The sequence below is a fragment of the Volvox carteri genome, assembly GCF_000143455.1.
Source record: "Volvox carteri f. nagariensis unplaced genomic scaffold VOLCAscaffold_54, whole genome shotgun sequence".
Taxonomy (NCBI): Eukaryota; Viridiplantae; Chlorophyta; class Chlorophyceae; order Chlamydomonadales; family Volvocaceae; genus Volvox; species Volvox carteri.
In genome coordinates this window covers 791,482-812,509 of record NW_003307597.1, presented here as the reverse complement: position 1 = coordinate 812,509, position 21,028 = coordinate 791,482, and the positions used below count along the sequence as shown (strand labels likewise).

The 21,028-nt window shown below is 55.6% G+C and overlaps 2 protein-coding genes across 2 annotated transcripts in view; one reads left to right on the top strand and one right to left on the bottom strand.

The window, feature by feature from the left end:
• Positions 1–1,966: 1,966 nt before the first annotated feature.
• On the bottom strand, positions 1,967–5,303 carry VOLCADRAFT_119187 (uncharacterized protein; the record flags this gene model as incomplete). The annotated part of the gene is made up of 4 exons (XM_002955696.1): positions 1,967–2,239; positions 2,920–3,136; positions 3,449–4,819; positions 5,134–5,303. 4 exons carry the CDS (start codon positions 5,301–5,303, stop codon positions 1,967–1,969), a joined length of 2,031 nt encoding a protein of 676 aa, XP_002955742.1.
• Positions 5,304–6,151: 848 nt separating this feature from the next.
• VOLCADRAFT_66175 (uncharacterized protein) overlaps positions 6,152–21,028 on the top strand; it is a gene marked incomplete at both ends in the record, with an annotated part of 17,676 nt that continues 2,799 nt past the window's right edge. Inside the window, 22 exons of the mRNA XM_002955756.1 lie at positions 6,152–6,289; positions 8,185–8,306; positions 8,680–8,731; positions 9,363–9,529; positions 10,187–10,283; positions 10,804–10,967; positions 11,361–11,484; positions 12,429–12,494; positions 12,940–13,016; positions 13,505–13,629; positions 14,220–14,323; positions 14,876–14,992; positions 15,638–15,715; positions 16,334–16,454; positions 16,963–17,128; positions 17,459–17,622; positions 18,460–18,565; positions 18,736–18,838; positions 19,145–19,329; positions 19,637–19,735; positions 20,057–20,134; positions 20,520–20,651. Of these exons, the coding sequence (XP_002955802.1) occupies positions 6,152–6,289; positions 8,185–8,306; positions 8,680–8,731; positions 9,363–9,529; positions 10,187–10,283; positions 10,804–10,967; positions 11,361–11,484; positions 12,429–12,494; positions 12,940–13,016; positions 13,505–13,629; positions 14,220–14,323; positions 14,876–14,992; positions 15,638–15,715; positions 16,334–16,454; positions 16,963–17,128; positions 17,459–17,622; positions 18,460–18,565; positions 18,736–18,838; positions 19,145–19,329; positions 19,637–19,735; positions 20,057–20,134; positions 20,520–20,651 (2,585 nt within the window). The remainder of the gene's footprint in view (positions 6,290–8,184; positions 8,307–8,679; positions 8,732–9,362; positions 9,530–10,186; positions 10,284–10,803; positions 10,968–11,360; positions 11,485–12,428; positions 12,495–12,939; positions 13,017–13,504; positions 13,630–14,219; positions 14,324–14,875; positions 14,993–15,637; positions 15,716–16,333; positions 16,455–16,962; positions 17,129–17,458; positions 17,623–18,459; positions 18,566–18,735; positions 18,839–19,144; positions 19,330–19,636; positions 19,736–20,056; positions 20,135–20,519; positions 20,652–21,028) is intronic.

Below are 21,028 nucleotides of genomic sequence, written 5' to 3'. Positions count from 1 at the left end.
TCGTTCATGTTCGACCTCGGCAGCTGTCCTTCTGCTGCTGGCCTCTCCCTCGTCACACTCGCATGCTGGTTATGCCCAGCCACCCTTTCCTATTCATCTCTACCCCTTGCCCTCCCAAACAGTAATAACGCCCCTTCCTGTACACCAACACCAGTATGTGTCGCAAAAATCCCAAGTACCGCAGTTCCGAAACCAACACGCATTTCTCCTCGGTATGGACGTCTCTCCTTGGTATCGAGGTCTACCTGAGGCATGCCGCCGCAAAAAATGCGTCCGAGAACACGGCGCGTTGGTGGCGCAGAAAAACACCAATGTGCCGTTGCGCCACACTGCAACATGGAGGCAGCAATTCCAGTTGCTTCCCCTTCAAAAACCGGCCCCAGCTACATAGCCGTGGCGGACCAGGCACACGGCGTCATCGTGTAAAGCTGGCTCCGACAACAAAGCCAACGCCTCCTACAACAAAGGCATCTCAATCATCTCAAGCTGTTGGCTAGACGATAACCCTAACAGCGGTCAGTCCGACATGCGAAATGCCTGGGGGCTCATGAGCCTGATACTGAACTCACTGTCCGTCTGTTTGTGCGTCTGTCGTTCTCAAAGAATGGCACGATGCACCGCACACCACCAACGCCGCCGAACTCCTCCAGGCCCTCCGCGACTTCGTATACACAGTACATATGCCCGCTCAAAGGATGCTCGGGAGATGCCGCACCTCCCGAATCTGCACAACTGCTCGACCTCTACCCGCAACAGCTCTGCAGCATGTTCGAACATAAGGACATGCCATGCCCCATCTAGAGCGTCAAAACCACATACCGGCAAATGGACATGCCGTCAGTGATCATATCACGACGATAGCCGCTCAAAAGTCTGCTTCTCCCTTCACTACTTCCTACTCCCCTCTCCACAAACTTGCAAGGGCAGAGCCTTGTAAGGTGAGGGGCCTCAGCATCGGCCCCCAGAGACTAGGCCCCCCCGGAAGCGTCTCCCATCGCGTACATCGTATACACGTTACTCAGCAGCAGCAGCAGCAGCAGCAGCAACCCGCACATCGCTTACATGCCTCCTGCAAAATGCGGGCAATAAATCGCCAAGAGATAAAAGCACTCGACCGAGGTCTTCCTCCTCAAAACCGCCGCGGGGAGCCACAAGGGAAGGAAAACGCAGCACAGCAACGTAGCACACCCCGGCACAAGGACCAACAGCAAAAAGCTTGTAAGGGCAGCTCTACAGATTTAACAACTCTTTGCTGATATTTTACTCAGCTCCAGCTTGAACACGCCGCAAGCGCCTTTTGCCCTCCCCTCCAATAAGATGCCCCGGAACACGAGGTCTCCGGTCTCCACCCATCATGCCGCCCGACCAGCAGCCTAACCCTGACCCGCAACAAACATCGCCGCTGTCCAAGGCTGATTCCGGAGCGACCCAGGAGACATACATCGCCACCACACGCAACTCCACGATGGCTCCTCCAACCAACGCCACCGCCACGCACAAATATACACGCGCAGGAACGAAATGGCATTTGAGAAGAAAAGAAACGCACACAGCATTAAAAGAAACAAATTTCCCTCTTTCCCTCTCAGCCCTTCAGCGATCCATCGTTTCAGCGTTCGACCCCTTCAGCAGCGCCTGTATGTGTCGTCAAGGTGCAACCTGCGTTTGGCACCTGCTGTGATGGAAAGATCAGGCAGCTACAAAAAGCTTCATCAATCCCGCCGCAACAACCCCCAGCAGGCTCTTAGAAGCGCGCCATCTACTGGCCATGCCCTCCACATGCACATTGCAAGTGATTAAGTTCCACTCGTCCAAACTAATCAACTCGCCAAGATGACCGCATGCAAGCGGCATCCATGCCTCCTCACATGCCTTCCACCTTACCTTTCGCAACCCCCCTACTTCGCAAACGCCTCGACTCAGCATCCCAGTAAAACCAAGCAGCGCAATGCAGCGCTACGCCCCGCTACGTCAGAACAGTTATCTTGTACGTAGGAGGGAAGCTTTGTCGCGCCAGGGCAGCCGCCAGGTTGAGTAGATCAATGGCGGAGGCGGGTCGGCTGCCGTTGGCCGGCATAAGGCCCCCCCCTCCGGTCGCCATCGGCAGCGTGTGATCCATCACAAAGCCCGAGTGAAGGTGCAGGTGGCGGTCACGGTCGCGGCGCCACTCCATGACTCCGCCGCCCATGCAGGTCGGCGCCTCGAAGGGCACCGCATGCTTGTGGGCAAGAGACAAGATCTGCGCACGTGCATATGCGCAGACAGACAGACAGAGGCAGGGACCGGAAATGCGTTCAAGATGGAACAGAGCAGGCAGGGCGGTCTTCAACTGGCAGCTTGACTGGCAGGGTAGCAGCTAAAAAAACTTCTATCTTTAGATTGCTTATTAAATCAAATTATCTTAAACCACGAGCCGTTTCCACCACTAACGGCCCTTTATTAACTTCAGTGCCCCATTCGTAATATTTAAAGGAATAACGAATAATTTCTATACCGCGATGTTTATCTCCAGGCCATTTGTTACAATCCTATGGATTGTTAAAAGTTAAAAGGCCTCAGGTAAACCTCCCGGAGCTCTAAAAGCGGTCCCGTTACCACGGACTGTTTGTTTGTGGGGAAAGGGAACTTTATATGCAAGGAAACCAGAGATGAGCTGCCGGCGCCCAAAGTTTACTAGGTGTCGGCCACACGGCTCCGAAACCATCACATCCGAATTTCATTCCGAACAATGAATCACATTGCACACTAGCGGGTCAGCAGCGAATAGCAGCAAAAACACACAGCCACCACCCAGCCAAGGGGAAGTCATGTGCAAAGAGCAACGAATCAAAACGAATCAGCCAGCCAAGAGCGCAAGCGTTGCCATGCCGAGTTGCCATGCCTTACCTTCACCGAGCGCGCGCGCAACGATACACGCACCTCACGGTTGCATTCCTCCATCAGCTGCCCCTCGGTGCCGTAGTTATGCCCCCGAATGAGGATGCGCTGTCGCTCACTGCCGGGTGCCCCGCCTCCCCGTGCCGACTGGTCACGCAGCTTCAGCATCAGGAACCTGAAGGAGCCCCACTCGTCTATCTGAACGAGGGGGATGAAATGACCCAACCAGGGCGGACCCTGTCCCAGCGACTCCTGGACCCTGGAGAAGACATGGAAACACAGGGAGGCGCCAGGAGAATGTGTGTGTTGGGGGAGGGAGGGAAAAGACGAACCATGAGCGATGAAGCTGATGCCAAGGAAAGGGAGGAGGGAGGGAGAGAGGTGGAATTGCGTGGCGGGGTTCCCTTTGCAAAGGGAACCGAAGGTTGCAGCTTGAGAGAGGGGGAACGGGGTAAGACGCGTGGAACCGCAACCCCACGCCAGCACAAGCGCGCTAGGTTTTTTTTCCTTGCTTGTTTGCTTCCTTGCTTCCTTGTGTGTGCGTGCGTGCGAGTGGAGGTGACCCGCCCACCTGCGATCCGCCTGCAGCTCGCAATCCAGCTGTTGCTGCAGCACTGCCGCTGCGCGCCTGTTCAGCGACGCCACCTCACGGCTAGCCGCCAGGAGCTCCCCGCTAACCTGCCGCGCCAGGATACGCGGTCCCGACGTGAAGCTGCCGCTGCCGCTGCCGCAAGCAGCCAGCGGCCAATCCCCGCCCAACGTACTCGCAGCGCCTCCAAGGGTTCCCGGCATGCCCGTCAGCATCAAGCTTCCGTCCATCGACATGCCGCCGCCGCCGCGGCTGCCGCTGCCATGGCTACCGCCGCCTCGGCTGCTGACGTTAGCAATCTGCATGGAGACGCTGGTGGTGCCGTTGGTGGCTTGCAGGTACGCCAGGGCCTCCTCCATTTGGTCGCGCGGCGCGGAGGCGGAGGCCTGCTCAGGGCCAGTGCGCGCCTGCTCCGCCTGCCATCGTCGAGTAAAACGCCAGCGCCAGGCGGCTTCCTGAATCATCGCCTCCGCGTCCATCTGGCGCTCGGCGGCTTCCTCAATGGGTTGGACTCTTTGCTGCTGCGCCATGGTGCCGTCGGCGCCGTTATGAACGGCTGCTGCTGCCAGTTGTGGGACCCCGTTTTGTACGTGGGGCCCTACATGTGCCCGCCCGTGTATCATCGTATGCCCCAGCACCGAGTCATCGTGGTGCTGATAGTTTTGCTGCTTTTCGTGGTGCTGCTTTTGTTTTTGAAGTGGGTCAGGAGCTACGACGGAGCTCCCAGTAGGCACTGCTAAGATGGAGGTGTAGATGCTGCTGCTGCTGCCACCGCCGCCGCTGTAATCCCCGCTGCCGCTGCCGCTGCCGCAGCCACCGCTACCGCTGCCAACACCCCCGCTGCCGCCATGCCCGTTCCGGGCTAGCCCAACAGGCGGCACAGAGTTGTTGTTGTGGCTAGAGGAGGGGCCTGAGTTCCCCGAAGTACTGCCCGGGCCAAACTCGTTGCGCTCCGGAACCGGGTCCAACAGCCGGTACTGCCGGTCAGCCCAGGTTCCCAGCTGGGGTCTAAGGGCCTCGTGGGGGGGGTTATCGGGTGTGACACGGCCCGGCAGGGTTGGCTGCGCTGGCAACGGCTCGGCCGGTCTCGGAACAGTTGCCGCTGATGGAGGGTCTCTAGCTACTACAGGCGGTAGAGGGCCATCGTCGCCATCTTCTTTGGCGTAACTGGCTAGTCGCTTTGGCACGGGCAACGCCTTCGGTGGAGAGGAATCCTGAATGGCGCTGGAAACGAAGGCGGGCTCGGGCAATGGAGCAGCCGCTGCGCCGTATAGCGGGGCCTGGCCTCTGCTCGCATTTTGCGTGGACAGGATTGCGGACTGCGCGTTTGGAGAGGGCTGAAATCGGGGTGTCCTGAAGAGACGGAGGAAGCCCCTTGCCGCAGCAGCCGCTGTTCTTGGCTGTGCGGTGAAGTCGACTAGCGACCCGCTTTCCGCAGCATCCAAGTCAGATGAGAGGAGGTCAACCTGCTCCTCCGAGCTCCACATACCGCCCAGGCACGCGCATGGTCCAAACCTAGACACGTGTGCAATATGGCGTGGCATGCGTGCGTGAAATGCTGCCGCATGTCGGGTGCACGTTTTGTAAAAAAGAACACGTGCGCCATCCCAACGACAAAATTGTAACCGCATGTGTGGCAGCATGTGCTGATTAGGTGAAAAACGCACCAGTTTCTCTCAAACAGCAGTTCCACCCGCTCCCAGTCGACCGCAGCACGGTCCGCAGCTAGCAACGAGGTTTGAGCTAAACCGATTGCTGTCGACGGCAGCCCCTCGAAACTGGGTTTGTCAACGAAAGGGCGCCCGAACGAGTAGTGCGAGTTCTGCAGTGCCGCCATTTAGAGTGCTACTTGCTGCCTTCTGTATCCCTTCCAGCAGAACTTTGAACCTGGTTGCGCAACTGCGCCAGGATCCATGACACACGGCGCCTTCGGGGAACTGAGACTTCACTGCATTGTGGGTCACTACTACCTAAGAAGCTGTACGATGTGCGTTGATTAAATCATCTGGTAATGAGGAACGATTCCTTAACCATCATGGATGCATCAGCCACTATGAGTAGGCCAGTGAGCCAGTGATTCGGCCTCCGTACTGGCCTGAAAAAGTCCTCGCATAGAACCCGTAATTTATGCTGTTTGTGCATGCCCGGACAATAAATTGAGGAAATCGCATTAACCTCAGCTGACTTTCGGTAATCGTTCGCCGCCTCGCCGCCAAACATTTTGGAGCACGTAAAGAGGTGTTTTATATAGATTAAAATAGGATTTTAATTGCGTTGTCATGATGCAGTTCTTGCCGTTTATTAAAGACTCATTAATGTTGCGCCGTAGAGGTCCCGACAGCTGAAGAATTGTTACCCCAGCTTTTCCTACAGCTTCTCTGAAATAAACCATTTAGATTTCAACAGAAATTTACCGTTTAAAAGAGTAATAGTTTGGCAACACCTTGGTCTTACGAAAAAGACCAACGTCACCCTCTGTCATGTGGCTGCTGTAAATTAGGTCACAAGTTGTCTCTATCCTTTTCATATCGCTCCGCTTAAACCTTGACATTCGCCGCCCTCGTGGGCGGCGCTAGCTTTGGAGGAGCTATGACGGCAGCCGCGGAGGTCAAGGCCGCAGCTGCCGGCAAAGAGACAGATGCCATGGACGTGGATAGCGAACCAGGATCTGCCACTAAGAAGGCCATGCCTGGGCCCGATGGACTTGCAGCTGTCGGCGGGGACGAGGCTTTGGCAGAGGCATTGTACGGCGACCCTACGCGCCTAACGGAGCCAATAAAGGCAGTACAGGACAAGTTCGCGTTGCTCCCTGCCTTTCTGAAGGTGTGTAGCGCTGTTTGCCGTTCGCGCGATAAGCGCATACATACACAAACTCCTGTTCCTCACGAAAGTCGGGCGACAGCGTTACCGCCTGCAACGCTCCACAGTCATGACTTGGTCCTGCCCCAAAACGCAGACCACCTTGACCTGCGCTGCCCTTGTCACCATGTTTGCTGGGTAGGATCAAACCTGTTTCCATATGACGCATGCCAGGCATCTGCAGGCAACCGTATTTGCTTGGTTAAAAGTCACCATGTACCATGTGTATTATGCACGACTATATTCTGAAGACTATATTCACGGCCGTATACACCATATGGACTATCATGTAATACCATGACCATGTACTCTATCCGAACACCAAAACAGAAACACGTGACCATGTACACAGACATACACACAGACATATACATACACACAGACTTACACACAGACATACACACAGACATACACACAGACTTACGCGGACATATCGAGATAGATTAAAAAAAGATTTTTCTGAATACTTTGCGTTATTGGCGCGTCGGTCTCGTCATCCTGCTCAGCAAAGGCAAGGAGCGTTAGCGCGGGCGTGGGAGAACCTCCCGGTGATTAAAACGGTAAAAGGCGTTCAAGCAGCGCAGCTCACTTCCGTAACGGATCTCGACACCTGAAGTGCGCTTGTTTGCGCTGGGTTGCTTGTTTTTTTTAAACTTTGCGGAGCGCTATGGGTGGCATAGGAAGCATAAGGCCCTAAAGTTGAACCATTGGGTCATTGAATCCGAAATGGGTCGCGCGGTAAACCCCTATCCACCATGTGGTTCGGCAGAGGCACACACGCGTTCTGTTTTCGGAGCCGGGTGCTTATAACTCAAAAAATGGCGCCCGTGCATATGCCCAGCGCTAGCGATGGCTAGGTGTTCCGTGCTTCCGTTCTTGCTTCCGTTTTACACACGCTCGCTTCTCCTCGCTTCTCCTCGCAATACACTCGAGGACTGCGCTCTCTATGCCGCTATGCATCTATCTCCTAGCCGCATGCAAAGCCTGCTGTCCCGCAGCTTTCCCCGCCCTCCCGGCCCCCCAAGTCCCTGGTCTCTCCCTTCGCCGCCGCGTGGCTTGCCCCAAGACCCTTGTAACCCCAAGGTCCCCCGTCCTTTCTCCTTTCGGAGGAGAGAATTAGAGCTGCCTGCTAGCCAGCCGTGTAGCTTCTGTCGGTTAGCTTAGCCTCCAAAACTTAACGGACTTTAACAGCGTCATTACACTGCTGCCCACTTATTTCCGCGGGCTCTTGATGATACCACACCTTGTTGAAGACATTTTCAAGCAGCTACGTCTACAGTTCTTATTTTGCAAGAAACGTCTAGCACGTCGCTGGACTATTACGATTACACGATTACGTTAATCTTGTGTATGGGCCATCGGCACATTTTTCCCACAACGCGGGGCTCCGAAGATCATTAATAACAGCTTTTTCCCGCGATTTTCTCTCGAGGGTGTTTTTGAATTTGTGCTTCAAATTCAAAGAAGCAAGGCACTGCCAAGAATTGCCGGGCCAGATGGGCGCGTCTCAGTCCTTCAGTGGCCCTTCAGTAGAGCGCTCTAGCGTCACCTTTAGGAGAGAGAGAGAGAGAGAGAGAGAGAGGGGGGGGGATTTTGCACTCTGAAGGATTTGCCTCTGCTCCAAGACGGATCTGCGCCATCCACTGACTGACAGACTGACTGACTGACAAACGGAGAGGATTTCCTGTAGATTTCCTTTGGGGCCACACTCTTCTATTCTTGGCCTTTCCGCCCTGAACGCCCCCCGTACGCGGACGCCTTTCGGTCAGTTCTATACGTCTGGTACACTCTTGCCCTGGCAGCACCTTCACTCGTTTGTGGTTCGTCTTTCCCCCCCCCTACGCGTCACTCACTCGCAGGTCCGCGGCCTGGTGAAGCAGCACCTGGACTCCTTCAACTTCTTGCTGAACTCGGAGCTTCGGAAGATTGTGGCGGCCAACGAGAAGGTCACCTGCGACACGGACCCCAACTTCTACCTCAAGTAAGTGACCATCACTGCATCACTGCGTCACATTTTAGGGCGGAATCAACCACCTGGGTCAAAATCATCGGGGGCCGGATGGGGGGCTATAACAACCCCCCTTGGAATGCGGGGAATGGAATGGACTCTGGGGTTTTGAATGTGAGGGGTCAAGGCGTAGGATGTAGCTTGGGAAAACCCTAAAACCCTAACCCCCGCACACGTACAGTGACCACGTTGAACTTTGGGCGCTGGGAGTTCATTCCTTTTGATTCCTTGCTCACCCATGTGACCCTCTCCTCCACTGAGAAAAAACCATTCACCCGCCACCGCCATCCCCCCCCCCCGGGTGCTGTTGCCACTAACCCCCCTCCTCACACCCACTACCCCACAGGTACACCAACATCTACGTGGGGAGTCCCAGCATGGATGAGGACATGGTGCAGGTGTGTATTCCCTGCACGGCTGGGCTTGGCTAGGTGGGGTGGGGTGGGGTTAGTTATGCACCACCCACTTGTACGGAGCATAGGTGGTTAGGTGGTTAGGGCATGGGAGCATGGTGCCGAGAGCCTCCACTTCCTCGCTCCTCCTAGAATATACTTTCTATGTGCATTAATGTTTTTGTTACTCCTTACCGCTTCAAATGGCCTTCCCCGCATCGCTGCCACCCCAACCACCGCCACCATGTCCACCCCAACCACCGCCACCATGTCCACCCCAACCACCGCCACCATGTCCACCCCAACCACCGCCGCCATGTCCACCCCAACCACCGCCACCATGTCCACCCCAACCACCGCCACCATGTCCACCCCAACCACCGCCACCATGTCCACCCCAACCACCGCCACCATGTCCACCCCAACCACCGCCACCATGTCCACCCCAACCACCGCCGCCATGTCCACCCCAACCACCGCCACCATGTCCACCCCAACCACCGCCACCATGTCCACCCCAACCACCGCCACCATGTCCACCCCAACCACCGCCACCATGTCCACCCCAACCACCGCCACCATGTCCACCCCAACCACCGCCACCATGTCCACCCCAACCACCGCCGTCACTCCTCAGGTCGGCACCACGCCGCAGCAGTGCCGTCTGCGTGACGCCACCTACTCGGCACCCATCACGGTGGATATAGAATACACCCGCGGCAAGGAGATTGTGGTGAAGAGGGGCCGCGGCGGCGTAGGGGCAGTGTGTATTGGCCGCATGCCGCTGATGCTTCGGTGCGACAGGTGGGCCACGGCTGGCGTGTGTTCGGTTCTGTGGATGGGGTGATGATGGGAGGGGGGTTGCGACGGCTACGGTTGATGGATTCTGTACACCAGGCACACACATCTGACACACACACACACACACACACACATACACCTGATGCACAGGTGACACACATCGGCCATGGAGTGGTGTGGTGTGAGGTCTTTCCGTCTTCCTCTCCCATTCCCTCGCCCTCGCCCTCTCCCCCTCTTCAACAAAGCCACTTTCCTCTAAGTTGCCACTGTGCCGCTGCAACTGTTTACCCAAATTTTAACAATTTTAATTATTTTAATAATTTTTTATTATTTTAATAATTTTTATTATTTTAATAATTTTTATTATTTTAATAATTTTTATTATTTAAATGTGTCTCCGTGACGGCCGTTCTAGCCTGAGGCGGGTGTAAGGTAGTATTTTAAACTTAGCCCCAGGCCCCGGGTTTGTTCCAAAGGACCCTTCCGCCGTACACTTTCCTCCGTAGGCCCCCCCCTCCCCCCATCATGCATTCCGATATCCGTCTTGGTGTTCACAGTGTTCAAGGTGTTTTTCCATCTAACGAGGGAAAACATATTCTGGTGTCATGTTTGGATACAGCTTGGATACAGCTTGTCTTATGTTCTGCTGTGCACCTTCAGATGTGTACTGTACGGCAAGAATGAGGCGCAACTGGCGCAGCTCGGCGAGTGCCCCCTGGACCCAGGTGGTTACTTCATCGTACGTGGCACGGAGAAGGTACGGCACTGTACGGCACTGTACGGCACGTGGAAGGGCTGAAAGCGTGGGAGAGAACCTGGCGGAAAAAGGGCGGCTCGGGAGCTGCTGCTGTTGCTGTTGCTGTTTGATTTTGATTTGACACTGCTTGTGCTTAGCTTCGCTGCACGCTCGTTATAGAGTAGTGTGCATCCTCTGATATTTAAAGAAGCCTGTGGGGATGCTATCTGGAATCGCGGTTGCCATGGTCCCGGAGCAGGGGCGCTGGGAACCGCATCCCCACATCCTTGATACATTTGCATCACAACACACGCGCTCACACGGCCATGCCCACCGCCCGCATCTCCATCGCCCACATCGCAATCGCTCCTCCTCTTTCTCTCATCCCATCCCTCTCCCCGCATCCGCACATCTGAAAATCCAACTCCACACACGTCCGCACCCACTCCCCCATACCTCAAAACCCATACCTCAAAACCCATACCTCCCCCCTCGCCTGCTTCACTCGTGTGTGGTTCGTCTTTCCCCCCCTCGCCTCCAGGTCATCCTGATTCAGGAGCAGCTGAGTAAGAACCGCATCATCGTCGACACGGACAGCCACGGAGAGGTCATCGCCTCGGTCACCTCATCCACCCACGAGCGAAAATCCAAGACCAACATCGTGTTCTCTAAGGGCAAGATCTACCTCAAACACAACGCCTTCCAGTGAGTTTGATATTTGAAATATTGTGTACGGCAAGTACAGTGCAAGACCGTACTTTAAATAACGTGCGTGTGTACGTGCTTGTGCGTCGTTGTTTTGTTACATCGGGCTTCAGACTTGTGAAGAGTATAGTGCCAACGGGCCAGCTGGCCGTGCGTGCGTAGCTCTGTTGTCGAGTCGATAGGCAGTCCGGCCGTATATGTATGTATGTATGCAGATTTGTGGTCCCCTTTTGTTGACAGAACTGGGCTTTCTGTAGTGTATAGTATTACCTGTGCGTGTGTGCGCGTGTTGCTGGCTCCAGGCCACGAATTTCCAGTATTTTGTGCTGTCGTTGTTTCCGCGCTGTGGCCGTTTTTTCTCATGTTCTGTTGTCCGGGTTCGAATCCCGTCAGGGACGATGTGAACATCATGGTGGTGCTGAAGGCGATGGGCTGCGAGTCAGATCAAGAGGTGGTGCAGGCGGTGGTGGGCGGCGGCTTCGGCGTGAGGGCGGCGAGCGGCCGCGACGGCGGGTTGGTGTCTGACCCGTCCAGTGGGGAGGGCGCGGCTGCGCTGGCGGCTCTCCTGGTTCCTAGTGTGCAGGTGCGTGTGTGTGTATGTATGTATGTGTGTCGGAGGAAGGGGAGGAGAATTGACGTACAGGCAATAAGCCAAGGAAGTGCTGCCTTGGCGATTTGCCCTAGTTGCCCAGGACTCACTGTTTTCTCTTTTCTGGGTGGCACGCAACCCCCCCGCGGGCCCCGCCGCACGCGCCCGTGGTCCGTGTTACACCACCTGGGGGAATCTTTCCCCCCACCCCCGCTGGCAGCAGCTTCACTCGTTCGTGGTTCGTCTTTCCCTCCGGCTCACTACCCTGCGGGCCCCTCGCAAGCCCCCTCGCAAGCCCCCGACGCGACATTGACATTGATCCCGTAGGTTTTCATCCCACAGGTATACGGCAGTCGTGGACTCGACTGTGGCCCCCCATGATATGTGTGTATGTATGTATGTGTGTTAACCCCACGTGCACCCCGGCTGCGTTACCCAGATAGAGGGGTGTAGCGAGTGCCCATATGAGCCAGATAGAGGTTCCCGAGAGCCTAGAAGCTACAAGTTAGGTTAGGGACATACTACACACGACGCAAAAGACGTAACATCCAAGTATTAGAAAAAAGGGAGAACATAAGGACGCTAGTAATGATCGCCTGTGAGGAGATGGAGATCGTGTAAGCCGGGTGACCATGGGCTGAAGCATTCCTGCTCCTCATGTCCTGAAGCATATTGGCTGTTTCCTTTTTGGGCTGTATAACTTCCCCACACATACATACATACATGCGGGGTGTCGCCATACTCCTGCCGCCCGACGTGTGATCCCGGGCTCCCCCCCCGCACACACACACACACGCACGCTCTCCCCCCAAATCCTCCCCGCTTCCGCCCACACACGCTCCTCTCCAATCCCGCCCGTTGCACTACTACAGGACGCCAAGAGCTTGGGCGTCTTTACTCAGATGCAGGCGCTAGATTACCTAGGTACGCGCTTGCGTGTGCGTGTGCGTGTGCTCGCACACACACACACACACACACACACACACACACACACACACACACACACACACACACAGGCATGCATGTGGTGCAGGGGCGCGAGGGGACGGTGCAGGGCTGGCGCCCGGTCTGCTTAGCCCCGAGTTTAAAATAATATATTCTGGATCTGGATCTGGTGATTCGCATATGCTTATTACGAGTCCATAGACGGCAGCTCCGGACCAGGCTCCCTTAGTGATCTTCACCTCTCACCCTCCGTCGAGTCTCCTTAACCCTTTCCAAAAAGAAATTTTACTTTTAGCGCAAAAATTCCATATTTGATGTTGTTTCCCTTAATTGCCCCCGTTTTCTCCTTTTTCTTTCGTCTCCTCTTTTCCCTTTGTCTGTCCAGGTAGCAAGCTCAAGGTCAGCCCCAAGTTCGGCCCCACGGTGCCCGGCGCGGAGAAGCGGCGCAAGAGCAAGGTGGACGAGGCGCGGGACGTGCTCGCCAACGTGGTACTATGCCACGTTCCCGTGCCCAGGTAAAGTAGTGTTGTATCACTTACGTCTTTTTCAGAAAAAAAGAACCGATCGGCGCGGATGTCAGATCCCGTGATACCCAGGATATACTACACAAGTAGTGGGCTGATGACAGCTGGTTTCCTCATTCCGACAACTGCTTTTGCATGACATGCAAATATTTGTTTTTTCGCGCTCCCATTTTCCTTCCCATTGGCCGTTGGCGGCAAGTGGACTTGGCGGACGAGCGCGTCTAGAGTTGGGCCACACTCAAACCCCTATTCTAATCTTCGCAATATCCCTTAGTTGCATAGCTTTATGCTTCAATGCTGCTGTTAAAAGGGTGTGTGTTCGTGCCTTAGTTGCATAGCTTTATGCTTCAATGCCACTGTTAAAAAGAGTGTGTGTTCGTGTTTGTGACTGAGCTGCGAGAAGGAAAGTGTGTGCTGGCGGTACCTCGCATCGCATTTTATTATTAAAAATAGGTGTAACAAAACCCTTTTTTTTACAGGTATCAGTTCGCCCACAAGATTGCCTACGTGGCGGTTATGATGCGCCGTATGCTGTACGCCGTACTGGATCCGGCATGCATCGACGACCGGGATTACTACGGCAATAAGCGTCTTGAGCTAGCCGGTGCGTAGCATGGCGTTTCCGTTCTCGCATGTATGACTGTGTAAAGTAGGGGGATTGTAGCTTCACCACCCTTGATCACTATCCACTAGTCGCCACTAGTCGCCAATAGTCGCCAATAGTCTAGTCGCAATCCCTGTGTGTGTTTCGGGGCGCCCTCGCCCGCTTTTTACCCATGGCCACCTTTGTGAAATCGGTCATATCATTTCGGGATATTGTGGTTCAGCAAACCGACCACCATCATCCTCCAGATGAATCCGTCGGATCACCGGCGGGCACCACTTCCATTCCATTGGTCGGTGGCTTGTAGCTCGTTGCGTCCTCAGTGGTCTGCTACAGCCGTCCATCGCCGTCCATCGGCACTGAGCCGCATCAACCTTTTCTTACAGTCGAGAGGGTGTCCTATCCCGGCTTTGTTGAAATCTCGAATCTGGAATATTTTTTCAGGGTTACTTTGCCACGCTTCGACATATCTGTGTATATATATCCCTAAATATCCCTAAAACCCTAAACCCTAAAACCCTAAAACCCGATATGTATATCGCTATGTTGTGGGTTGTTGTTGTTGTTGTTCTTATCTCCTGCTTCATCAGGCGCGCTGATGTCGCTATTGTTCGAGGATCTCTTCAAGCGGCTGAACAGCGACATCAAGCGCCAGGCGGATTCGGTGCTGTCCAAGGCCAACCGGGCAACGCAGGTGAGGCAGGGGGGGAATGGGGTTATGGGTTGTGTTTTTTTTGAGGAATCTTTTGATGGGGGATCTTTCTTGATCTTATTTTTTGTTCTTCTTTTTCTTCATTGTTTCCTTTTTTTCCTTTTTCCTTGTATGTCTTTCTTCTTGTATTGTCCTCCTCTTCTTGTATTGTTGATTGATTTAGAGTCGGCGGTTTAAGAAGCAAAGGGGCAAAGGACCCAGCTATGAAGCGGGTGCTGGGGAACGATTATGGCTTGACATGAAAAAATAAACATGCGAATGAAGGTGATATGGACGTGGGAAGGAAGGGGAGGCAGGGCAGTGCGAGGGTTGTAGACAGGATGCATGGTTGTGGAGAGGTCGTAGCGGCGTGCATGGCTAGGTTACGGCTCTAAGGGGCGTCGGAATGCAACGGCAGTGTGTTTTTGGTGGTCTTGGCGAACTACCGCTTGCTGGTTTGTCGAGAGCTGGTTGGTTGCTCGACACGGGTACCGCCCTTATCCAACTGTACGATGCATGGTGATGATCGTACTACTGCATCGTACTGCCGTACAGTTTGATGTGGCCAAGGCAATTCGCACGGACACCATAACGTACGGCCTGGAATCGGCGTTGTCGTCCGGCAACTGGATTATCAAGCGGTTTCGGATGGAGCGAAAAGGCGTTACGCAGGTGGGCTGAAATTTAATTTTTGAATTTTCGAATTTTGATTTTTTCCGCGTGGAATGTATTCCACGCCATTATAACTCTCCCTTACCGCCCAACCAACCAACCAACCAACATGCTCCCAGTTTTCCTATGTGTCACACGTTTCCATGATTCCAACCCTGTCATCGGTCTGTCATCCAACAACTACCAACCACCGGTCCACAACTACCAACCACTTTTTTCATCTCTATGTTTTATTCCTGTCCTCTACAGCGCAATGCTCAGCCATGATGTTTTGGTAGGGAAGCACTCACTGTTTGTAACAGCCGTCTCTTACCTGAGGCGTATTAGCGGATTGCTACACTGTTGCCACCATAAGACCCGCAGCGCCAACCAGCCCTAAGCCCCATCTTCGCCCCCTCCCCCATCTCACGCATGCACATATACATACATACATATATACACACATACAATACATACATACATACATACATACATACATACATACATACATACATACATACATACATACATACATACATACATACATACATACATACATACATACATACATACATACATACATACATACATACATACATACATACATACACGCACACATACATACACGCACACATACACGCAACCCAACTCCCCGACCTTCCTCAGGTCCTCAGCCGGCTGTCCTTCATCGCCGCCATGGGCATGATGACCCGCATGACAAGTCAGTTCGAGAAGACGAGAAAGGTGAGGAGGGGGGGAGGGGGAGGAGGACGGGGCGGGGGACGGGGGACGGGGGAGAAGGAAAAAGACGACGGGAAGGAAACGGTCGCCGCCAGCCATCAGCCAGGACTAGCTAAGGGGCTCATGTCTGTCTGTCTGTCTGTCCGTCCGTTTGTCGGTCTTCTCACTTTTTTTGCGTTTTTCCTACATTAAGCTTCCCTGGTCGCAAAGAAGACTTGTGAAAATGCAATCATAACTCATTTTGCCTCCTCGCATGTCTCTTTTTCTGAAAGGAAATTGCCAGCCATGAGCCATTTTACGCATCTCAGGCTATCTGCATGCATGCTTTTCTGTCTCGCTATGTTTATTGCATTACCATCGCCCATTTCCATGTGTTTTTTGTCTATCCCATTGTCTGTTTGTTTGTCTGTGTCTGTCTTTCAATCGAGAGGGACGGCGGGAGCCGCCCTCTTTCTCCGGCTTTCTGTTCATGATTTGCCCCCTTCTTCCCCTGCTTGTGCTTCTCACAATTTCCCCCCCTGGGGGCCCCCCTCCTCCCCCGCCTCCCCACCACCCATCTTTCCCCCCTCTCTTCCTCCCTCCCTTCCCCCCTTTCCCCTTCCTCCCTCTTCCTCTTGCCAGGTCAGCGGCCCCCGTGCGCTGCACCCCAGCCAGTGGGGTATGCTGTGTCCCGCTGACACGCCGGAGGGGGAGAGCTGCGGACTGGTGAAAAACCTGGCGCTCATGACACATGTCACAACGGGTACGGGGTGTACGCGCGTGTACGGGAATGCACAAGGATGTACGATTGTAGTACGGGAACGCATGGGTATTAGGGCTTAGGGGGTGGGGTGTGTGAGTTGGTGGAGGAGAGCAGGCCGTGTCGGTACCTGTGGTGTGGTGTGGTGTGGTGTGGTGTGTGTCGTGTCGTGGTGTGGTGTGGTGTGGTGTGGAGGGGGTAGAGGGGGTAGGGAAAGTGTTGTAAGGCATGTTACGTGTATATGGTTAGGCACACATTTGAAAGGCAGCCTAATTGCATGGGGCCTAAGATTGCTGGTGCGTGTTAGTCCGTTACCCGCAGTGTTCATCCTCTTTCCTCTCCCCCCCCCTCTACCGCCTGCCGCAGCAGTCTTTCCTTGGCATCAGCTTAACCCGAAAAAAAACACTCGCTCGTGGTTCGTCTCCTTTTCCCCCCCCTTACCCGGGTTCTTCCCCCCGCTCCTCTGTCCTCCTCCTCCTCCTCCTCGGCCCTCCTGCCCGCACCTCCACAGACGAGGAGGAGGTTTCCATCTGCCGGCTGCTGGTGATGCTGGGCACCGAGCCCATCACCTCCCTCGCCCCGGCCGAGATGCACGGTCAGGGTGGGGCGCTGGTATTCCTCAACGGCAACCTGGTGGGGGTGCACCGCCGCCCGCACAGGCTGGTGAAGGAAGTCAGGTGGGGGCTCTTGAGGCAGGGCTGGAGGCGGGGGAAGGAGGTGCGGGAGAGATTAGCTGGGCGGGGCGGGGCTGGGATGGGATGGGCTGGGGCGGGGCGGGGATGGGGCGGGGTTGGGGCTGATAGGAGGAGGCGGGTGGGCAGGGGGCGACTTTACGGGGTGGGAGGTGGCGGTTCCACGCCCCTCACTTCCCCCGGGTTAACTCCTAAAACGCCCCAACCATACCCACGTCCACACCAAACCCGCCACACCAAACCCGCCACACCAAACCCGCCACACCAAACCCGCCACACCAAACCCGCCACACCAAACCCGCCCCCACACTCCAGGGAGCTCCGTCGCGCGGGTCACCTGGGCGAGTTCGTACACGTGCACCTGCAGCAGGATGCCTGTTATGTGTCCGCGGACGGGGGCCGGGTGTGCCGGCCGCTGATCATCTGCGACGCGGGGGTACCCCGTGTACGACAGGAACACATCACCAAGCTGCGAAGCGGTAGGAAGGGGAATTTGTGGGGGATGCGGGAGATGCGGGAGATGAGGAGGGGTTAGGCGGGTGCTTGCCCCTGGGGTGCTTCCGGGGTTTTCGTGGTAAGGGGGCAGGGGAACAGCGAGAGAGCAGCGTACTGGTTGGTTTAATGAACTGGATTTGGGGGATGGGATGTGGGGGGGGCGAAGGGGGGGGCGAAGGGGGGGGCGCCAAGCTTGTGTTTTTGCGCAGTTGTTTTGCCACCTGTGTTTCTCATTTCCAGTCGTTTTCCCGGTTTTTCCCCCTTTCTCTTTCCCCCCGTTTCCTTTCTGTCTTCCCCCCCCGACCATTCTTTCCTTGGCAGCAGCGTCACTCGTTCGTGGTTCGTCCTTTCCTTCCCCCCATTTTACGTAACCTAATGGACTTTGGACGCCTTCTGGCAGTTCATTTCTGAGTTCCTCCTGCATCAAATGATTTCCCCCTTTCCCCCTTCCCACATCTCCCTTAGTCGTTGCGTGGCTTGTGGGACACGGACATGTTTACCCCCCCAAAACCCCTCGCTCTAAACCCCAAGCCGCCTCCAACCCCTCCAACCCCTTCGCAACTTTGGACGCTGCCAATTGTTTTCCCTTCTTGACTTGGCTTGGCATATAATCCCCACACACACACACATACACACACACACACACCGGGTCGATGACTTCATCGCTGAGAACTTCAGCAATTTCGGACTTTAGACACGGGGGGGGGGCACGGAGGGTTTATTTTGGAGTTTCACGTGCATTCGATTACTCTCTTCCGCCCCCCCCCCTTTTCTCCGTCTCTCCCCCCGAATTCCCCCCCAACAAAACCCAAATCCCACAGGCGAGTGGACGTTCCCGGACTTCCTCCGTCGGGGGCTGGTGGAGTACCTTGATGTGAATGAAGAGAACGTGTCGCTCATCGCGTTGTACGAGAAGGACTGCAACAAGTACGACGGAGACCTCTAGCCGTACTCCACATGACTCTCCAGTTTGGGCTAGTTTTAGGATGTAGAGGACATAATGAGACGCTTGTAGGCTTTTAGTTGGTTTGCTTTTTCTCCCCCCCCCCCCTAGACACATACGTACAAACATACATACATACGCACACATGCCGCAGGATGACCACCCACTTGGAGATCGAGCCCTTCACCATTATGGGCGTCGTCAGTGGCCTCATCCCCTTCCCCCATCATAACCAGTCGCCAAGAAACACATACCAGGTACATGTCTGTCTGTCTGTCTGTCTGTCTGTATGTATGTATGTCTGTCTGTATGTATGTGTGTATGTATGTATGTGTGTATGTGTATGTGTATGCCCCCGTGCGCGCGTGTGATGTGTATGAGTGTATGGCCCCCATGTGCGTGTATGCTCCGTACAAGCAATCCGTGTTCTTCCCCCGTGTTGGAATCCCTTTTCCTCTCTTCCCCCCTCCCTCTTCCCCCCTCCCTCTTCCCCCCTCCCTCTTCCCCCTCCCTCTTCCCCCCGTTTTCCTCCCTCTTCCCCCCCCCTCTCCCGCACCCTCCAGTGCGCCATGGGCAAGCAGGCCATGGGCAACATCGCCTACAACCAGCTGAGCCGCATGGACACGCTGCTGTACCTGCTGGTGTACCCGCAACGGCCGCTGCTCACCACCCGCACCATCGAGCTGGTGGGCTTCGACAAGCTGGGGGCGGGACAGAACGCCTCCGTGGCTGTGATGAGCTATAGCGGGTGCGCTGGAGGAGGAGGAGGAGGCGTGTGGGGTATGGGGGGTTTCGGGGCGGGAATATGGGGAGGAGGAGTTAGTGGGGCGAAGGGGTTAGAGCGCCAACTGCACGAGGGGGAAGTGTACGGGATGGTGACCTGGCATGTTGCCGTACATTGAGGTGGCGATGTAACTTGTAGTTGTGCTTGCGGAGGGGCACATGGAGGGTCAGGAATGTGTCAATGTCACACACACCCCGAGGGCAGTCGAGAGCGAGAGCAGTTTAGGCGCCGACTGTTGCACCTCCGAATCCGTATATTCGTCCGTACACAGGTACGACATTGAGGATGCCATCGTCATGAACAAGTACTCGCTGGATCGTGGTTTCGGGCGCTGCATCGTACTGAAGAAGTACGGCTGCAGTTTGCGCAAGTAAGTTTAATGTCTTGAATAAATGGTGGCCTAGAACCCCCTGTCCGTCTGTCTGTCTTTTAGTTCATGGATGATGTGTGCAGTGCAGTGCAGTGCTTTCCCCTCAGGCGGCCGGGTCTATGGCACACCACCACAAACACCAACATCACCACCAAGAAAATACACACACTCAACCATGTCACATCTGCTCATCTGAATGGGTTAAACAAACACGCTGAAGTGTGTGTGTGTGTGTGTACTGCTGCTCGTCCGCCTCCGCCGCCTCTTCCTGCTCACGCTCCCCCCGCACCGCGCTTCACGCTTACGGCCGCAACAAAACAGGTACGCCAACCGCTCACACGACCGCATCGTGGCTCCGCTGCCGGCTCCGGGCCAGAAGAGCGTCCAGTCACGATTCAGGTAGGATGTAGACGGGGATTTGAGTGGGCTGGGGGTGTCGTACAGCACCATTACCTCGCACACCGCATTACCTCAGTACCTTTCCCCCCTTTTCCCCATCTCGCACGCTTTCCTTGGCAGCAGCTTCACTTGCTCGTGGTTCGTCTTTTCCCCCTTCTCCTCCCCTTCCCCACCTTCCCCCCTCTCCCCCCCTCTCCCCCCCTCTCCCCCCCTCTCCCCCCCCTCTCCCCCTCTCCCCCCTCTCCCCCCCCTCTCCCCCTCTCCCCCCCTTCCCCCCTTCCCCCCTTCCCCCCTTCCCCCCTTCCCCCCTTCCCCCCTTCCCCCCTTCCCCCCTCGCTTCACTCGTTTGTGGTTCGTCTTTCCCCCCCTTTTCCCCCCCCCCTAGGCTGTTGGACCGCGACGGTATCGCCAGTGTGGGTGACTACATCCTGCCGGGGGACGTGTACATCAACATGCAGCGGCCTTCCAACACCCGAGACCCACTGCCCGCATCCAACATGCCGGACTCCTTTTACAGGTAGCGGGGTGGGGTGGGGGCGGGGGGGTGGGTGGGGTGGGGGCTTTTTTGAGGGGGAAGTATTGGGGGAGGAAGGTGGGGTAGGGGGGGCAGGGGAAGTGGGGGGAGCGGGTGGAGAGGAGGGTGGGGGGTGTATGGGTATGTGGGTGAGGGCCGGGCAATACGGGAGGGAACGAGGAGGAGGAGGAGGAGCGGGGGGCGGGGGGAGGGTTGGCAGCAGAGTTGCACCCCGTACGCCGGATGCGCACAAGCGACATACGGTTTTCAGACTTGCGAGGTTTCCCCCCCTCCTCCTCCCGCGCACCCCTGCTCCCTCCTGAATTGGCGCTTGCATGGTATATCTCCCCTTTTAAGTCTTCCGCTCCCCCCTCCTCGTG